General features: G+C 41.8%; 1 protein-coding gene across 4 annotated transcripts in view; it reads left to right on the top strand.

Annotated features, from left to right (window-relative positions):
• RECQL5 (RecQ like helicase 5) overlaps nucleotides 1–20,364 on the top strand; it is an 86,199-nt gene that overhangs the window by 55,410 nt on the left and 10,425 nt on the right. For 3 of the 4 annotated variants that reach the window (XM_081320684.1, XM_081320683.1, XM_081320682.1), the window contains 7 exons: nucleotides 950–1,177; nucleotides 2,370–2,466; nucleotides 12,968–13,004; nucleotides 14,698–14,756; nucleotides 16,531–16,604; nucleotides 17,684–17,777; nucleotides 19,502–19,642. In XM_081320684.1, the coding sequence (XP_081176810.1) occupies nucleotides 950–1,177; nucleotides 2,370–2,466; nucleotides 12,968–13,004; nucleotides 14,698–14,756; nucleotides 16,531–16,604; nucleotides 17,684–17,777; nucleotides 19,502–19,642 (730 nt within the window). The remainder of the gene's footprint in view (nucleotides 1–949; nucleotides 1,178–2,369; nucleotides 2,467–12,967; nucleotides 13,005–14,697; nucleotides 14,757–16,530; nucleotides 16,605–17,683; nucleotides 17,778–19,501; nucleotides 19,643–20,364) is intronic. The other variant, XR_014025524.1, reaches the window with a different exon arrangement.

The raw sequence follows: 20,364 nt of genomic DNA, 5'->3' as shown, positions 1-20,364 counted from the left end.
TGGCGGATCGAGCCTCTGCTGGCGGCAGAGGCATGCAGAGCGCGGATCCAGCCTCTGCCGGCGGCGGAGGCTTGCAGAACGGCGGATCGGCTTATACTCGAGTCAATAACTTTTTCCAATTTTGGGGGGTGAAATTGGGGGTCTCAGCTTATACTCGAGTCGGCTTATACTCAAGTATATACGGTATGTGTTTATAACCGCGTTTGTGATGTGCTTGGAAATTAATATGCTAGGAAAAGATTTTTTGAAAGTCTCTATTAAATAGTAATTTCCACCTCATGAAGAGCCTGTGCTAAATGGCAAGGATGGAAAGGAAAATGTTGGTTCATTGGCATTTGTCCTGTTTGGGTTTTTTTAATGTTGTGAACAGAAATAGTTTATCCTTCTCCCAAAAGTATCTTTTAGCCCAGTCAACAAGGACTGCTTTTTATTGACCTTTTATGGTCTGTACAGACAGTTCCATTCATCCAGCCAGTTAGATGGTTACTGTGACATGAACAGTACACAGCACGTTTTTCCACTTGACACTCTGCCCAACAACTTTCATAAAAACATATATGGAGGGAAAGGTTAATATGAACCAACCCTAAAACAAGGCCTCGGTGTGATTTTAAATGCCTGTGGTTTTGATGTGTTATAACTGCCTTTATAATTTCTGGTTAGAGATTAGTGGGAGAGGTTGTCAACAGATCGTTAAAGTTACCAGACTCTATACTCAAATAATCTCAAAATAGAATGCTAGCATTTTTCAGTGGTCTAGAAAACATAGGAAACAAATAATGCTCTTTGTGTCACTGTGTCCTTATCCTGTGAGTATTTTTAATTTGGCCACCTTCAGAAAGCCTCTGGACCTTCCAAACAACTGTAAGAAAAGTGTTTTCTCTGTTTCCTTCCCTCCCCCCCCAAAAAAACATCTAACATTGCTTCTTTTGCCTTGTTTGCCTGTTAGTTGTCGTCATGCTGCCATAGCCAACTACTTTGGAGATGATGTTCCTCAATGTAACAAAAGCTGTGATTACTGTAAGAATCCAGCAGCAGTGAAGAAGCAAGTGGAAGCATTACAGCATAGTACCAAAAGTTGGAGTAGAACCTATATTGGGCCTTCTGCTTCATCTTGGAATGCCTATGACCCTGAGCTGTATGGAGGAGGAAAGCGAGGCTGTGGTGGCTTTGAAAGGTAGGTCTGCATTAATTAACTGGGAAGAGGCATTTTTGTGGCCAATGTTGTTAGTGACAAATAAGAACTGCTCTTCCTTTTTCCCTCCCCCTCTTTTTGGTGACTTAGAGTATTCTCCTGACTAAGGAGGACAAAAGTTGTGAGATTTTTTTTTCTGCATTAACAGACTAAAGTGATGATCTCAAAAACCACAGTTTCTTTCATGAATCTGTCATTTCAGTAGATTGCACAATTATTCTTTGAAGCTCAGTTTGGAAGTCAAAAGGATCAAGAATAAGGAGAATAAGAAATATGTATGGTTTAAAATTGGTATAGAAATGCTTTTACACATTTAAATATAGTTATGCAATTCTCTTAATACAAATATTAAACTGGATCTCAGAATGCATTGAGTTGTGCAAACCTGTTGCAAGTAAAAGCTGCTGTTCTCCTTTGTGGGGCTGCACAATTATTCTGCCTTTTTGTATTTCCTTACTTAAGGGAAGGCTGCAGGCTCTTAAAAACAAAATAGGGAGAAGGAACATGTCCACGTGTGGGATAGGACCCTCTTGCTCATGCTTCCCAAATTGACTTTACATTATCCTCAAAAATGCTCAGGAAAAAATGACAGTTTCTTAGAACAATCTGCCAACTCTTGCTGGTAAAAAAAATAATTTCATAATTTATGTTGGAAAATTAACCATACATTCGGCATCACTTTCTTCCTGTGAGTGAGAATGAAAGCCAAGTGTATCTTAACAGCTTACTCTAATATTTGTTTTTAATCTTTGCAGCACACTAAATGAAAGTTAAGGGCATTTTCGTAGATTACATAGTTGCACAAAATTGTTTCCATTATATTGGTGCTGGGGCAGGCAGTATGTGACCTTCTAGAGATGTTGTTACAATGCAGATCCTATCAACCTTCATCAGTTGGCATGCTGGCTAAGTTCGTGGAATTCTAAATTAGGCTTGAAATTTAGCATGTTGCCCATTATAGTTGATTCAACAAATGCAATTAGTAACCTTATTTACATGAACAAAAGACATTTTACTCTGTAGTAAAACTACAATCTTGTTTATGCAACGGTCCACAATTTTGATGCTTAATCCTAATGCCTAGAATATTAGCCTTTGATCCTAATTTAAAATTTGATATAATTTTACATGATTTTCCTGTTCAACTTCCAACTCTTTCTGAGTTACTATTCAGATATGATGAAGATACCAGGAGTGTGGGTGAAGTTAATGAGGACAACCAGAAAAAGGAATGGAACATTTTCTATAACAAACAGATGAAGTTGCGCAGGGTAAGTGGAAGGGCTTTCTTTTTTTTATAATATTTTATTAGTTTTCCAATATTTACAATAATATTTTAAGAAGCAACGTGGTATCCAAGTTACAATATTTCCATTTCAAACAAATACATATTATTACAGATCTCCACATAATTATAACCAATACTTGCTCTCTCTTTTTTCTTCTATATATACTATCTCTTATCTAAATTAACATATTTCTTATTGCTATCATCAATCATTTAATAGTTTATTTTATTTTATTTTTTGAATATATATCCATCAATCTTTTAGTATATTTCATATTTTAACATTCCATCTTTAAAACATCTAACACCTTATCTATTTTTTCTAGCTTAATTTTACATTGATATTAAAATTAAAATGTTTAAGATTTCTCAATTTCATATGACTAAAAAATCTCTCTTTCCTTTATACAATTCTCTTCAATATCTAGTAATGTAATCCAGTTCTCATTCATCTCATTTCCATATCTATAACAATTATACAATATTTCAAATAGTAGTCATTAAAATACAAATCACAAGGAGGAGAATAAAAAAGAAAAAAGAGAGAAGAAAGAAAAGAAAAAAAGGAAAGGAAAAAGAAAAGAGGAGGACAATAAAATATTCTTATTTCTCATTTATAGTTTCCACATATTAAAAATTAACCAAAATTTGTTCCATTTTAACATTCAATACATCTTTCATGTCTCTGCATCCAAATATATTACTTATATTCTATCATTTTTAGCATATATACATCTTAACCCAAATCATTTAGAAAAACTCAATATTTCAATGTTAATATTCATACATTTGTATTTTATTTTTTTATTTTTATTATTTTTCATTAGTTAATCAATATTTTTATCTACTCATCAAAACATTCTCGTAATCCCAGTACCATCCTGTCTATTTTAATATTATCTATTTGGCCTCTTAAAAATGTTCATATTTCTTCAATCTTATTCTTGCTTTCTTCCTTTGCCATGCCATTTTACGCTTCTTTGCCTCAGGGTCATCAAAGAATTCTTGTATTACTATATCATATTTTTTTTTTTTTTTTTTTTTTTTTTTTGCCCAAGATGGCGACGGCCGCAGCCTAAGCTTCGGGCGCTCTTCGAGGGCTCCAAGGAATCAGCTTAGGGAGGCCCACGGTATGTTTAGGCGACGCTGGGGGTGGGGGATTTAATAAACAGCTGCTGGGCGCTGTTCTTTGCGGCGCTTAGCCCCCCCCCCCCGAACTAGCGGCGCTGGAGAACTGCTGCCTGCCGAGCTCCATTATGGCCCCGAACGCTGTTATAGCGTCGTGAAGACAGGGACGCCTTGCTTGATTTCTTCTTCTGCCGGCCTGCCGAGACGACTTTGGGGATTGGGAGGATTCTGGAACAGCTGCTGGGCGCTGCTCCTCGTGGCGCTGAGCCCCCCCCCTCTGAACTGTCAGCCGGCTGATCCGAACCGGCGGCTTTCGAGAACTGAGAATTTGCCTGCCTGCCGACCTGCTCTTTGCTATGACGCCGAGAAGTCCGGGACGCCTTGCCCTGCCTTCCCTCTTCTGCTTGCTCGCCGTGAATACCCTCTGCTTGTCGGAGGGGCAGCGGCGACGATCCCACCGGTCAGAGATCTTTTTACGACCATCAGCTGGCTGGCGCCGTTTTTGGCGGCGCGGAGCCTTTTTCTCCTCCCGGATGGTGGCTGCAGATGGTGGGCCTGGTCATCGGCCTCGGCGGACATGTTGGCAAATTCCCGGACTTACTACATCGGCTGGGATTGCCTCTCCCCGCTGTTGGAAGATTGCCTGGACTGGCGGACGAGCGTTGGGAAAGAATGTTCTTCCCCCTCCCGGACTGGTGGTGCTGGCTGGAGATGCGAGGATCGACAGAGGCCTGGCCTGCCTGTTCTTACTTTTCCTGTTGACAGGCAGGCATTTGGCTAGCTCCATGCCTGATGGGAGTTAAGATCCCTCCTATTGAAAGCCCAGTGTGGCCGGGACCGGACCGTGGTGGGAGGACGGTTTTGGACTGGTCAGTGGCCACCTCACTGGTGTGAGAGACCAGTTGGGGTGGCCCTGGCTCAGGATTCCCCTTTCTCTCTCTGCTGCTGGATTTCCATCTCAGGTGAGAGCTGAGATGGCTCTGCAGATTAGGAGATATGCCTACTGGACTTGTTTACCATCTATATACCATCACTGAGTGATCCTTGGACATTAACATCTGCCCTAAAAGACTATCCTAGCGCAGTATGATTTATCATTATTCCGGAGCGGACTTGTATGCCCTTAGGGCAGTTCCTGCCTCATGGGCGCGACCTGTCGCCTGTTTCCATACTCCCCTTAATGACGATCCCAAGCTTTGGGATTCCGAGAGGTGGCTGGGCTTAGATAGGGGCCTCGAGTTAAGACATGCGAAGAGGCCCCTGATAAAATTTTTAGCCGGTTATTTTAAGAAGTTAGGGAGGGGGAGGGAGGGGGGGGTAGGGAGGGAATCTTTAACCGGCACTCAGTCTGGTCCTGTTAGAGGTCCTGACGGGACGGGGTCGGGGGAGGTGGCTGCTGGTTCTGAGAATGTGGGGGTGGGGCTTCAAATCCCCACGGCGATAGGGAATGGCAGCAGGTGTTTGCGCGGAGGGCCATATCAACATCTGGGATCACACCCCCGCTATCTCCGAGCGGTGGCGCGCTCCGACCCTCCGGTTAGCACCCTCTTACCCGGGGATGAGGGTGATCAGGCCCCTGAGCTCAGGTTGGTCTATTTTAACGCTAGATCCGTAGTTAACAAAGCTCCCCTCATCCGTGATCTGATCGAGGAGGAATGTGCGGATCTGGCGTGCATCACGGAAACTTGGTTGGGTTCGGAGGGAGGGGTGCCTCTCACCGAGTTATGCCCGCCAGGTTTCCGGGTGCTGCACCAGCCACGGGCTCAGGGCAGGGGTGGTGGGGTGGCAGTGGTTATCCGGGAGACCTTGTGTCCCCGGGAGGCCACCATTGTCCAGATGGCCGGGAGTGAATCCCTTCTCTTGAGATGTGGTCCTCGGGTTCAGTTGGGCTTGTTGCTCACATACCTGGCGCCCAGCTGTGTGGCAACAGCCCTGCCTGGGCTGCTCGACACCCTCTCGGGGTTGGCGGTGGAGTTCCCCAGGCTTATAGTCCTGGGTGACTTCAACCTGCCATCACTGGGGGGGTCGTCGGAGTTAGCTCGGGAGTTCATGGCTTCCATGACAGCCATGGGCCTGACCCAGGTTATTGAGGGCCCTACTCACGAGGGGGATCATACTCTCGACCTGGTGTTCCTGTCTGGACAGTGGTTGGATGATCTGGGAGGGGGTTCTCCATCTATCACCCCTCTGTCATGGTCAGATCATTACCTCCTGAGGCTGGTTTTCCGTCATGCCATCCCCCGCCGCTGGGCGGCGGAACCGACCAGGTGGTTCCGCCCCAGGCGCCTAATGGACCCGGACCGGTTCCAGAGGGCGCTTGGGCCGATACCTATCACCCTTACCCACGGCCCAGTTGATGCTCTGGTGGAGGCCTGGGAAACGGCTGCCACCAGGGCACTCGACTGCGTTGTACCCATGCGACCTCTGATTCGGCGCAGATCCCGTTGGGCCCCATGGTTCTCTGTGGAGCTCCGGGAGATGAAGCGTCGGAGACGAGGTCTAGAGAGCGGTTGGAGATCCAGCCGATCCGAATCCGATCGATTGCAGTTAAGAACCTTTATAAGGTCTTATCTTGCGGCGATAAGGACGGCGAAGTCTAACTACTTTGCCGCCCTTGTCGCATCCGCAGATAATCGCCCGGCCGCCCTGTTTAGGGTGACTCGCTCCCTCCTTAGTCAGGAGGTGAGAGAGGATCCCTTGCAGGGACGAGCCGAGGAGTTTAGTCATCATCTGGCGGACAAAATCGCTCGGATCCGGACCGGCCTGGACTCTGACTGGGCAGAGTCTGATGTGGAGGAATCAGGCGGTCTTGAGCATGTTATCTGGACTGAGTTCGACCCTGTTTCCCCTGATGATGTGGACAGGATCATGGGGAGACTGAGCTCCACCACCTGTTTGTTGGATCCGTGCCCCTCCTGGCTAGCTTATGCGGCTCGGGAGGGAACACGAGGCTGGTTCCATGCAGTAATAACTGCTTCTTTGAAGGAGGGTGTCTTCCCTGCCGCCCTGAAGGAGGCGGTGGTGAGACCCCTCCTCAAGAAGCCTGCTTTGGACCCGGCTGTTTTAAACAACTATCGTCCAGTCTCCAACCTTCGCTTTCTGGCGAAGGTTGTTGAGAGTGTGGTGGCGCATCAGCTCCCTATGTTCCTGGAGGAAACTGATTATCTGGACCCGTACCAATCGGGCTTCAGGCCCGGACACAGCACGGAGACGGCATTGGTCGCACTGGTGAATGATCTCTGGAGGGCTAGGGACAGGGGCTGCTCCTCTGTCCTGGTCCTATTAGATCTCTCAGCGGCTTTTGATACCATCGACCATGGTATCCTGCTGCGACGTCTCAGGGGGTTGGGAGTGGGAGGCACCGTTTTACGGTGGTTCTCCTCCTACCTCCAGGGCCGCTCGCAGTCGGTGTTGACAGGAGGGCAGAGATCCGCCCCGAGGTCTCTCGTTTGTGGAGTTCCTCAGGGGTCGGTTCTCTCGCCTCTCCTGTTCAACATCTACATGAAGCCGCTGGGTGAGATCATTCGTGGTTTTGGGGTGGGGTATCACCAGTACGCTGATGATACCCAACTTTTTCTTTCCACCCCGAACCAACCCAGTGATGCCCTCTCCGTGATGTCCCGGTGCCTGGAGGCGGTTCAGGTCTGGATGGGGAGAAACAGGCTTCGTCTCAATCCCGCCAAGACTGAGTGGCTCTGCATATTGGCGTCTCGGGTTAACCATGTTATTCCACCTCTAACGATGGGGGGTGAGGTGTTGCCCCCCGTTGATAGGGCTCGCAACTTAGGCGTCCTCCTGGATTCACGGCTCAATTTTGAAGATCATATAGGAGCCGTGACCAGGGGGGCTTTTGCACAGGTTCGCCTGGTGCGCCAGTTGCGTCCCTATTTGGACCGAGACGCCCTACGCACAGTCACTCATGCGCTTGTGACCTCCCGTTTGGACTACTGTAACGCTCTCTACATGGGGCTGCCCTTGAAGACCACTCGGAGGCTTCAACTGGTGCAGAATGCGGCCGCGCGAGTTGTAATGGGGGTTTCCCGATACTCCCATGTAACACCTCTACTCCGCGAGCTGCATTGGCTTCCGGTTGCCCTCCGGGTGAAATTCAAGGTGCTGGTTATCACCTATAAAGCCCTACATGGCCTGGGTCCGGGTTATTTGAGGGAACACCTGCTGCCGGCATCAAACGCCCTTCGCCCAGTGCGCTCCCACAGGGAGGGTCTGCTCAGGGTTCCGCCGGTGAGAGATTGCCGGCGGGCGACACCCAGGGATAGGGCCTTCTCTGTGGGAGCGCCTGCCCTCTGGAACCAGCTGCCGGTGGAGCTGAGGACTGCCCCCGACCTCCGATCATTCCGCCGGGGCCTGAAGACCTGGCTCTTCGAGCTCTCGGGCCCAGACTGAGGAGGAATTTTTAATTTGGGGTTCTTTTTTAACTGACTACAGGGTTAATTTAATTTTTTTTTTTTTTAATTTGGTTCTTAATTTTTGTATTTTGGATTTTTATTCCCTGTAAACCGCCCTGAGTCCTCAGGGAATAGGGCGGTATATAAATACAATTAAATAAATAAATAAAAATAAATAAATATTGAAGTGGACCCCCAGACTCCACCATTGAAGAATTAAAGAATCTGCCAACAGTACCACATCTTATTATTTTCACCTCTTGGTACAATTGTCCTGGTCCAAATAAACTTCCTTCCATATTTTCTCCATCACCGTCTTCAAAAACCTGTATTTGTTGACTATTTAATTCTTCTGTCAGTGTATTTAATTGTTCAATTTTTTTCTATTAAGTTCTGTCCCAGTAAAATATTAGTTGTAGTCACAGTTTAAATTTGAGTTTGTTTCATCAAGATATTTTCTAATTCTTTCCCAAAAGCTCTTATTTCATCGCCAGCTGTAGAAAGGAGCTGATAAGTTTGGCAGGATATTTCCCACAGAGCATGAATTTGTTTTTGAAACTCTTCCATTGTAAGCTTTCGCATCTGATGTTCAAGGTTTCTCTTTATCTTATTTTCTTAAATATTTTCTTGGTTGTTTTTTTTAAAGAGAAAGTCAGAATTGCAATTTCAAATTTAGCCACTGGGTGTCCCCCAAATACTTTAAGAGTTCTTTTCTTTTGTTATTTCTTTCTTAAACGTTCTTTGTTTCCCAAAAAAACCACCCCTGAGTTTGTTCGCTGCCTTCCGAAGGGAGGGTTAAATTCCCCCTCCCTCTCCACAGGGGGGAAAGTACTTAGCAGCTTAATTAGGTGAAAAGAAGATGATTAAGGTACAACAGAGGAATCTTACCCTCGTCTCTTCTACGCTGCTTTAATGTTGCCTGATGTTAGCTTTGACTTCGGCTGTCTGCAGCCTAGGAGCTGGCCATATTCCTATGGTCAGTCTTTCGTCCGCCGGTACAAAGGGAATGCAGGCACTAACGAGGGGGTTGCTACCCGCCTGCGTTTCTGCAAAAGCCCCTTCTGTCTGGACACCCCTCCAGGGCGACTCTTCGGTCCTTTTAGGACCCCCCAGCGATGCGAATCTGGATGTGGAAGACGGGAGCCGTAATACGTAATACTCCTTCCTCCTATTTTTCCCACAACAACCCTGTGAGGTGGGTTGAGCTGAGAAAGTAAATGGCCCAAAGCCACTCAGCTGGCTTTCATGCCTAATGGGGAACTCGAACTTACGATCTTCAAATTTCTAGCCTGGTACCTTAACCCAGGGCTTTTTTTCTCATAGAACGCTCAGAACGGCGTTCCGGCACCTTTTTTTTTTTTTTTTTGCAAAAAAAAAAAAGCTTTTGCACAAGCTGTGCTGCTATTGGCTTAAGCCTATTGCAGGCTTTGCTCTTTTATGACTCATGGACTTCAACTCCCAGAATTCCTGAGTCAGCTATTCTATTGGCTTTTGGAAGCCAATAGGAATTGCTGCTGAGCTTTCCAAAAGACCCGGCAGGCAAATGTTGCACAGGCAAGTTGCAGCGAAGGCAGGAATTTTGCACTTCTCCCTGCTCCCCAACTACACCATCTCAACTAGGTAAGTAAGATATTATTTGCAAATAGGATATCCAAGTATGACTCAAGGAAAATTTCCCTGCATGGAGGGAGTAGTGGTTTGTTTCACTTTATTTTACTTTTCAAATTGCTGTAGGGAAGAAATGATGATTAGAAAAAGGCAGGAAGTTATTTTTATTAGGAAGAATTCATTTATCCCATGCTAGATCTTTGGGAGCTTAATACCACCAGCACAGAACATTTGCTTTTCTGAAACTTCATTCAAATTCAATTCCTGATAGGGGCATATGAAAAAAGTTATTTATTAAATTTATATGCTGACTATCTCACCAGGATGACTCTGAAGTCAAGGAGAGGGCTTGCAACTTCTGTTTGTAGTTATCCACGTTTCTGCACACTGAGATAATTGGCCATTGTACAGATACAATGTACAGATACATTGTACAGATACATTGTACAGATACTATCATGCTTTTATATTTATATGGAACAGATAAATTACCTGAAATTTTTGGAATGTGTAAAAAATTTGAACCAGCCCAGCAACTCATTTCCCATTGTTTGTGTATATAGAAAGTAAACCCTGAAATAGATTTGGAAAGAGCAAGGACTTTGATTAAATGGAAATGTTGCTAAGCAACTCAACAGTTCTAACTGTTGAGTTAATTTGCAGCTGTTTCTGCTGTTTTCTTTTTATGTGCTTATGATTTTACATCACATTTTAAAATCAGCCAAATTGAATAGGAATAAGATTGTGACTGAAAGAATACTAATTCTGAAATATAGTAAATATCTTTAACAAGTAACGTTAAATTTAGCTTTAATGTAATTTGCTTGTTTACTGTAGCTAAAACTGGAAATTATATTTCTAAAGCATTAGTTTGGATCATTGGAAAGAAAAAAGACTTAATATTTATGATTCAAAAATATAAATATGTGAGAAACATGCTTTTAAAGACCTTTGCAGCTTGTTCTCATATATACCCTGCCACAAAGGAATAACTAAAATTATGAAATTTAGAATCTACCAAGCTTCCCTCCCATGGACAGAAGACAATCCATGGGAAACGTGAATCCGTAATCCATAGCTTTAGCAGCAATAATAAATCTAATTATGCTATGCATATTTAAGTTAGCCAAGCCCTGGAGCAGTGGTAGCAATCTTCTATCACAGTGGCAAGCCCTTTAAGATTATATATTGTTAATCATATAAGTGAAGAAATGAGGAAAACTGTGGTTAAAGAAATTGTTTGATCCAATAATAAAATTTCATTGATAATTGATGTATCAACCACAATAAGCAAAAAAACTACCCTCATAGTATTTGTTCTGTGCTGTATCGAAGGTATGGGAATGAATTCACCAGTAAATTTGTTTTGGGACTTGGTAGAACTTGAAAAAGTAACAGCAGAAGGAATATTTGATTCCTTATTCCAATGTCTTTACTCTTATGGGATGACAGAATTTTATTTGAAAAAATATTTTATTTCTCTGGCATGCGATGGCACCGCTGTGATGATGGGATGTAAAAGTGGAGTGAAAAAATTGCTGTCAGAATGTTTTCCTTCTATTATAGTTTGGCATTGTGCTAATCACAGACTAGAATTATCAGTAGGTGATGCTGCCAAGGAAACTTCAGGAATAAATAGTTTCCAATCATTTATTGATAATGTCATATACCATGCTTCACCAAAGAATAGCAGAGAGTTGCATTCATGTGCAGAATTACTGGGGACTGAGCTGCTGAAAATTGGAAGAATTTTAAGTACCCGATGGGTGTCATCTAGTTTGCCTACAGTTTTGGCTGTATGGAATAATTTTGAATTCCTTGTGTATCATTTTGAACAAGCAATGCATGATCCTACAAGAGATAAAAATGATAAATGCACTTATGATGGCTTGAAAAGAAAAATAACATCTACAGAATTTTTATTGGACCTAGGATTGATGTGTGACGCTCTCCAAGAATTGTCAGATTTAAGTTTGGATCTACAGGACCGCAACATCGACTTGTATAAGGCAAATAAGAAAATAAAAACACTGGTACAAGTTTTTGAAGAAAGAAGACAGAACTTTGGGCCCTATTATAAATGTGCTGTTGCTGCTGTAAATGATCTTCGCTTTCATGGAGTTTTACTTCACAAAAGAGGTTCAAAAAAGGACCATCCCATTGACCCAAGTATATTTTATACAAAATTGAAAGAGCCAATTGAAAAAAGATTACTTCATAGCAAAGACGATGAGTTGGCGTATTGGTCTCGCGTACTTGATCAAAACATTGGCCTGAAGATGTTAATACTCAACTGACATTTGGAGAAGTGGAAATTAGAAACTTATCAATCAGACTGCAACTAAATGAAAGAGAAATAATTTGTGGATTCTCAAAAAGACATATCCAGAAAAACTTGCATTTGATACGGACTCTGAATACCATTCCTATGTCTTCAAATGAATGTGAATGTGGGTTTTCACAGATGAATCTAATTGCCACCCCAACAAGAGCTTCGTTAAAGACTAAGACAATTTCAGCACTTTTGTTCATCAAACTTGTCGCACCACCTCTGAGACTTTTCAATCCTTCAAAGTACGTTGATCTGTGGTTACTCAGAGGACGACATTCGGCCATATATACTAAGAGCAAGGAAAGAAGTCAAGAAGATTTGCCAGACGAGAATTGTACAAAAGTTTGGAATTTTCTATTAACATTTGCCTTAAAATACAATAAATTAAATGTATGTTAAGAATTGAATATATAATTGTTTAATTATATAAATAAATAAATAAATAAATAAAATTATATAAATAAAAGATTAACAAGATGAGAGTTGTGGCACCTTTTTTTTTTTTAGAAAAAAAGCCCTGCCTTAACCTATAAGGCCAAACACAGATCTCAACTCAGGGGTAAGTAGAATAGGATTTCTTCAACTGCGAGACTGCAATTTTAAATTATTTCTGTTTCTAACCATTTTCTTGTTTTCTATATGACTAGAATATTATCTAGTAATATTCATCCAAAATTTACTTGCACAGGTCAGAAAATGTAGGATGAAGATACTGTAGATGTTAAGTTTAACAGATCTCTACTTTAACCAGCTAAAAATAAATTACCGTAATTGTCAAATGCATTAGAGGACTCTCCAGTTATTAACCCTTATGCTGTTTAGCAAAGAATTAACCATATTTGGTTTAAAATATTTTTTAACTTTTTAAATACATTGATTTTTTTGAGTTTAAGTTTCATATCCTTAGTTAAGTTTTAGCATGCAACATTGTAAAAAACATTTCCTATGGTCATTTTAAATGTGTTGTTTCTGTTTAATCTCTTTAATTTTCTTCTTTTTTATATCTTTAGAGCAAAGAATCTGAAAATGATAACTTTGTTCCTCCAGGTAAAAATTATTTCAAATGTCAGTTTTGGATAATTTTCTCATGGGTGTTTCTGAAGAGTTGACAGTAATTACAGCCTGTATATAGTTTAGCCTGTAAGATAGAGGGATTCAGCTATAGCAGCAATGGGTGCTATATTGGAAGATCTGAAAGATCAGGTGGGGATACTGTGTCCAGGAGAAAATTTGTCCATGTTGTCATTAACAATTGATTTCAACTTGGGGACAGATAATCAGTCAATGCTTTAGCCTGCATAAACCCTAGTGTGAGAGCTAATTTGGTAGAGTTAGAAGCAAATAACTGAAAATAGATGGTAGTTTACAGTAATGTAGAACAGGTGAGAAATGTTCATCCTGCTCAAAAGAGAGATGCTTCCAGTCTCTTATTACACAGATAGAAGAAAAAGGTGCAAGGATTTGGACTTTGATTTCATTATAAATGGGAGTTTGCATTTTATACGTAGTAGTTGCTGGAATTCTTCTTAGTTTTTCTGTTTACTGTAGGCCTGCATCATTTATAGCTTTAAAATTTACCACCAGAAGTTTGCTTAATGGATATTGGTATGCTGTTTGCTCTTTGTATATGACATTACTAAGCCCAGATAGTATAATCACCTGTGAAGAGCTTCTTGCTAAAGCATTTGGATTTAAACCCAACTGTGGCAAAAATAGCTAAATCAGACTTTCACTAGAACTTTGCTGCTTTCTCGGTGCCAAATACCATTCTGGAAATCTGTGATAAATATAGGTGGCACTTGGGCATTATGTAAATGAGTTTCAGAGCTATCTCATTATGAGTAAGATGACATACAAGACAGCATAATCAATTCTGTGACTTAGATGGCACTTAATGACATGGAGAGAGAAAAAATAAAAGCTGCCTCTCCTTTAATTGGCCTCAGAATGGCTTTTATGCGATTGAAAATTTCAGATATAACTAAAAACATGTAAGCAAAACAAAGCATAATAAATAGTAGGTAAATATCAGCAAAATGATACGCTTGCATTATGATCTACCCCAAAAGATGAAATAACTGGCAGATTTCCAGATCGCTAATAAGATGGATCTTCATCACATGCATCAGCCAACAGGATATAAGCCAGGAACACCCAGCGCCTTAGAGCAGACATGTCAAACACAAGGCCCGGGGGCCGGATCCGGCCCGCAAAGTGGCTTCATGTGGCCCGCGAAGCCACCCTGGAAACAGTGAGGGAACGGCCCCCACTGCCTTGGCCCTGGCCCAGAGACCCTCCTTCTGCCAGAGACCCTCAGATTTGTCCCACTCCTGCCCAGGCCCCCATAGGCACCCTTGATGCGAACGATGTAGAGCTGGCCACGCCCACCCAGTAGGCCATACACACTCTAGCCACGCCCACCCAGTAGGCCACGCCTACCCTGGCCATACCCACCCGGCCCCTTGAGGGCAACCGCAATGCTGTTGTGGCCCTCAATGAAATTGAGTTTGACACCCCTGCCTTAGAGAGTCACATGAATTCTTCCAGTGTAAGGATAGCATATGCTGGGAGAGGAAGTTTAAAAAAAATCTAGTTATAGATTGGTGAAGTAACAAAACACACAGGTATACAGAAAGAGTTCTGTTCTGCAATCTGATACAGTTATAGTTCCCATCTGTAAAAAGTTTGGCAACATATTAGAAATTGTTAACTTAGCTTCTATATTTACTCCTTTTGATAGATAGTGATTGTCCCTTGAAGGATGCAGCCAGTAGGAAAATTGCTAGAATTACGGTAAAGGTAAGTGGAATTTTTTCCCCACACAGGTTATTTTTGTTCTGTACCAGCCTGCTACCGGCCTTGCAGAAAAGGCAACCCCTTTACAAACGGCAAGAGGCTGGAATAACGTCTGCCAAATTTATTACAAAAACAAACAAGACACGAACCAAGATACAGGAGCTTTGAAACACTATCTGAGCGGTTGCTTTCAGCAAACCAGCCCTCCCCACACAATTCCTTTATAAAGAGTTCAGGGCATGGCTTCTCTCTCCCTCCTTCCGAGAAGCCCCATTGCCTTCTTCTGTTTACTCCTACTTGACTGCCTCCTGCGTCGGGCGTCTTTGAACAGGGCCAGCTGTGGGTCATCTTCATCCACACTGTCAGGCTCACACAGCTGGGTCTCCATGGTGACCAAGTGGGAGGGGCCTGCCTGAGGGCTATCATCAGCAAGATCTTCAACCCCCTCAGCAAGGTCTTCAACACCCCCCTCCTCCTCTGAGTCGTCCGACCCAACTGCCGAACCCACAGGCTGACCCTGAATCACAACAATTTTAGTACAGTCTACTTATTATTTGTTGTCAACTGATCTAAGTTGTGATATTCAAATTGAAGACTAACTGAAGAAAAATATAGACAGATATGTTTCCTGGGTAAAGTCAAGATCAATCAAAATTTAGGTGGAGCCACCCCTTCACTCTTTACAGCACTCTGTGAGCAGTTTACAGAGTTATCATATTGTGCCCCCAAGAGTCTGGGTCCTTATTTTACCAACCTGGAAGGCTGAGTCAACCTTGAGCCGGTCAGGATCGAACTCCTGACAGTGAGCAGAGTCAGCCTGCAATAATACCACATTCTAACTGCTGTGCCACCAGATGCGCTCATACATGTAATTTTGAAAGCAAGAGAGAGACATTTTGATATTAGATCTTAATAATGTAGAAAGATTTCTAAAAGTTATTTTGGATTACTTTGTTTACTACTAGTGGAACAAATCTCTTCATTCAGCTTTAAAAAAAAATCTGCGCGCTGTTCACCTGAATATTCACGTTGTGATGAGGGTTCAGGTCCCTTTCTTTCTTTCATTGCTTCTTCCACATCCAGACCTAAAGAACCATAGCAGCTCTTAGCCCCAGCTTTCACGTAGTGAAGTTCAGTTCATTCTGAACTACTTGTCTCCAATATGATGTAACATTTCACACACAGGTATTGATTTATAGCTTTGAAATGTCTTCATGATTATTTTTTTTATTAGTACCTGTGCTTTATTTCAACTTTATGAATGGTCTAGAAACCATTCTGCAACCACCAGAAAAAAAATGTCCAGGGTGTGCTTTAAATGTATTTTCAGAGTCCCGCTAATAAATTTGTATTTCTTTTTCTGATTTTTTTTAAAAAAACTTCTTAGCTGTTTAGACTATGATATAGACTTCTCCAGTCCTTATCATCCCAACTCTATGAAACCTTTTTATTTATGCCCTAAAACATGTTTTAAAAAATCAGTTAGTAATGATATTGCAATTTGTCATAAGTACCCTGATTTCGTTGAGTACACCAAACGGTTATTGTATTGGGCTTTTTCTTACTTCGTTTTAGGCCTGGGTTAATCTTTTTAAAGAAAAAGCTTAATAAGCAAAAAAGTAGGGTTTGGCTGTAACCCAAACTCCTGGAACAATTATTGGGGTAGCAGGACAGATAGCATCCCGCTGCACATACATTAAGTTACACATTTGGCAAGAATGATACCTTTTCCCACCACAACTGGAACACACTTCCATATGTCGACTTTTTATTTTAGGCTCGAGAACACTGCCTTTGGATGCTGGAAGAAGCATTGGTCACCAACCGGCAAGCAGCGTCAGTCACAGATAGGTAGATCTAATCCAATTTGGTGGAAGAGTCCCAGAGCCCTCTTTGGATCCTTTTTCCTCCCTGCTCCACTCAGACTAAGTTAAGGGCACAGAAGCAGACCAAATATAAGAGCTCTCTATTCCATAGAAGAGCTGCTATGTATAAAGTTTCCGGCTGTTCCGTGTAGTTACATCGAACCTTTCCTTCCTGGCCCTTGCAAGGGACACGTCCAGGTGAAATTTTTGGATAGGGAAGGAACTACTACTCACTTGTATAGGTTCTGCACCGATATTGAATTAGATGGAATTGAATCTAACTGATATGTTTAAATATGATCTATTGGCAAAATGTTTTCCAGATTTCCTATTAGCCTTTAAAAGAGCTAAGGAAACAAATAACTTCTGTGGGGATTTCAGATGTGTGTGGGGTTTTTTTTTTGTTCTATTACTATTGCTATTTTTGTTCTAAAATTGCCCTGGGATTTGTTTTATCTTGCTGAAAGACAGTCTAAAAATGATTAAACTTGCATACTACTGCCATATTTTGAACCATGCAAAATTTGCTTAAGTCAAATGTCATCATGCTTCAAGGTAAAGCTCTAAATATGCACATTGTTAGGGGTGACTGTTTTGGTTCTCCAGCAAACCCCATTATTGGAACCAAAGTAGGCAGTTATGAGGTCCTTCTTGTATTACTGGGTAAACTTACATGACTGTGATTATCTTGAGTGACCCACATATATATGCATATTTTCTTCTGTGATCTAAATAGTGCAATTCCCTCTGTCCCCACCAGAGGGTAGCAATGTAGCATGAAAATACAGCATACTGCAAAAAGAAATGGGTTAGAGGTACTTGCTCAATAAACTAGAAATATTTGAAGGAAAAGTATAACTTTTATTGTTATTGTTTCTTGTCTCCTTATTTGGGGAAGAATAGTCAATTGCCATCAGTATTTTTGCACTCAGGTAATAATTTGGAACTGCCAACTGTCAGTGTGGATTGTGCAGTGACACCTCTTATAAGAAAACACGGAGCATGTCCTTTGCATTTGGAGAAATGCCTTCAGCCACCGCTGCTCAAACTATGGGTCTGTTTTAGTTCAGGTCTTCTAACATGTGCTGTAGAGATGGAATATGAAGCTTTCCGGACCAATAAGATGGCAAACCTATACAAAGCATCAGTTCTAAAGAAGGTAATAATAAACAGTTGTGGAGATTAACACTGTGGGCCAGAGTTCTCTCTGATAGCTGGATTTCTTGAAACCTATGGTCATAAAGGAAAAAGGTTGTGTATTTATTGCTGACTTACTGGAAAATGCTGTTATCATTCCAATAACACCGTGTAGATCTTTAACTTCAACAGAATGCAGATTCAGTAACAATCATATTTGTAGCAGTTTTTAGATCAACCATTGGATCACAGTTGAATATCTTCTCAAGAATGTATGCTTTCAAATTAAAATCTGCAGCGTCTGTGTCAGCAGTACAGCTGTCCCTCGTTCATTTCTGAACAACCATTCTTTAAAAAACTGTGTGGTTGCAGCAACAGAATAAAACTTCACAAAGGAATAAAGGGGGGGGGGAAACCCTGCTTCTTCTGAAAAGGTTGACAGGGCCTTCTAGTTGAATGAAAGTAGGTAAGTGGCTTGGGATATCTAGAAAAAATGCATCCCTTCAGCAGCTGAAGGCGTAGTCCCTTTTGCGTGCTTTGGAAGCCATTTTCTAACTCTAAAATGGAGACTTGCACAGCTTTCCCTGTGGGTGGCTGTATAAGAACCTGATGTGTAAATAAGTGCCAGTTTCAGTGGCAAAAGCTTCCTTTCAGATGTAGAAAAGGAACACTGTTGTCCAAAAATTACTAACAGTTGTAGATTCAGTTTCTAGCATTCCTCCGTAATTTCCAGAGTCTCACTTCATTGCAGATTAGTATAAATAAGTGGCTTGAAAGACAGGTGCCTGCCTAAAGATCTGCTGCCTTCTCCTTGAAATTGCCTCACTCTCAGAAGGTGATGCTAGAGGCCCAGTCCCAATTGTGGATTGCCCTTTCTTGCATTGATTGTTTGGCACTACACTGGAGTTTTAAGCACAACGTGAACTTTATCCCGTAATTCACTGATCGCTATTGTTTTTAAGATTTTACCCTTTCCTTTGTTAATTTCTCACGTTCCTATATTTAAGCCTTGGATAGGCTCTGCATTTAAAAGTGGGGTGCATCTCCTTTGAATGAATCATAGTAAAGTAAGAACTTTATTTTTTGACAAAATAGGAAAAAAAAGTCCTTGCTATCTGTGCTCAAGACATTTGAATGAGAGTTCAGACAAGGGAAGAATAGCTGAAATAATACCCTGTTAATCCAGGTTAGGTTATTAAGAACCTGATCAGGAATGATGATAATGCTACATTAATTGATTTGAATAAGAAAAGCCTAATTCCTCAATATTTCCTTACATGGATTTCCTGCTTGTTGCTACTACAGATAGTCCTTGCTTAACATCCACTCATTCAGCAACCATTTGAACCTATGACAGTGCTGAACGAGTGATAGTTATGACTGATCCTTATACTTAGGTCCGTTGCAGTATCCCACAATAACAGGATCACCATTTTCAACCTTCTTTCCTGACTTCCTACAAGAAAGTCAATGGGGAAGCCAGCAGGAAGTCACATGTAGTTGACCACGTGAGGTCCTTGCTTCACACCCAGAGTGATTTGCTTAATAATGGCAACCAGAAGTGCCAAACATACTGTCACATAGCAGTGCAGTGATATGACTTTGCACTTTATGACTGCGTCAGTTAGCAGTGGAAATTCTGATGCTGGTTACTATTTATACTAAATGAGAACTAGTATTTTGAAGCAAACACGGTACAGTACAAGAGACTGAATCCTCTTTACTCTGTCCCTTTTTTCAATAAAGGTCACAGAAATTAACAAAGCTTCCAAAAATGGGGAATTGTATGCTATACCAGACTTGGGAATCAGTGACAACCCCAAGATGAAAGGTGAACCAACTGCTACACATGATGATGTATTCTGTCAAGCATCCAAAGTGAATACTGTAAGTGCTGTGAACCTTTTGTTTATAATTCATTATTGGGTAGGTGCTTTTGCAACAGATTTTGTCTGATGCATAATTTCCTTGAGCTTTCAGAGATCTCTTGTTATATTTGTCACGTAGGAAAAAATATCTATCCATATACTACTACAATTCTCTTTCCTGTAACCTTGAACTGGGTGAAATGGTGCACCCATAGGGCAAAACATCTTGAAACAAGGCAGCTCAAATGGGCTAACTTTTAGAATGCATCCAAAGTCTAGGATCCATGATTCCCATAGAACTGAAACTTGGCAAATTTTACACAGCATTTTATGATATAAAAATTAACATCAAGCAGTGTATGACATAATACAAAATGTCATAACACATTTCCTGGGCTGATGTTTGACTGTGCTCAACACTTCAGCATGGGCTATTTCAAGGCAGATACGTTTCTCTGACTGTATCCCAACTTTTCCAGTGAAGGAAGTACATTAGTTCTGTTGTTAAAGGCATTGAGAAATCTAATAAGGAAATAACTCTGCAAGGATGACACAAAGGGAGTCACATGTTGTCCAGTATACTACTATTAAAATTCTCCTGTTTGTCTGTGTGTAACTTTAACTGGCTAAAATTGTGCATCATGTGGCAACCATTCTTGAACCAAAATATCCTAAATGGGATAACTTACAGAGTGAATCCAAAACCCATGATTCCCCTGAAATTGAAATTTGGCAAATTTT

This window comes from Vipera berus (assembly GCF_964194415.1).
Source record: "Vipera berus genome assembly, chromosome: 2".
Taxonomy (NCBI): Eukaryota; Metazoa; Chordata; class Lepidosauria; order Squamata; family Viperidae; genus Vipera; species Vipera berus.
The sequence above is the reverse complement of the archived record's forward strand: the minus strand, read 5'-3'. Positions and strand labels throughout refer to the sequence as shown.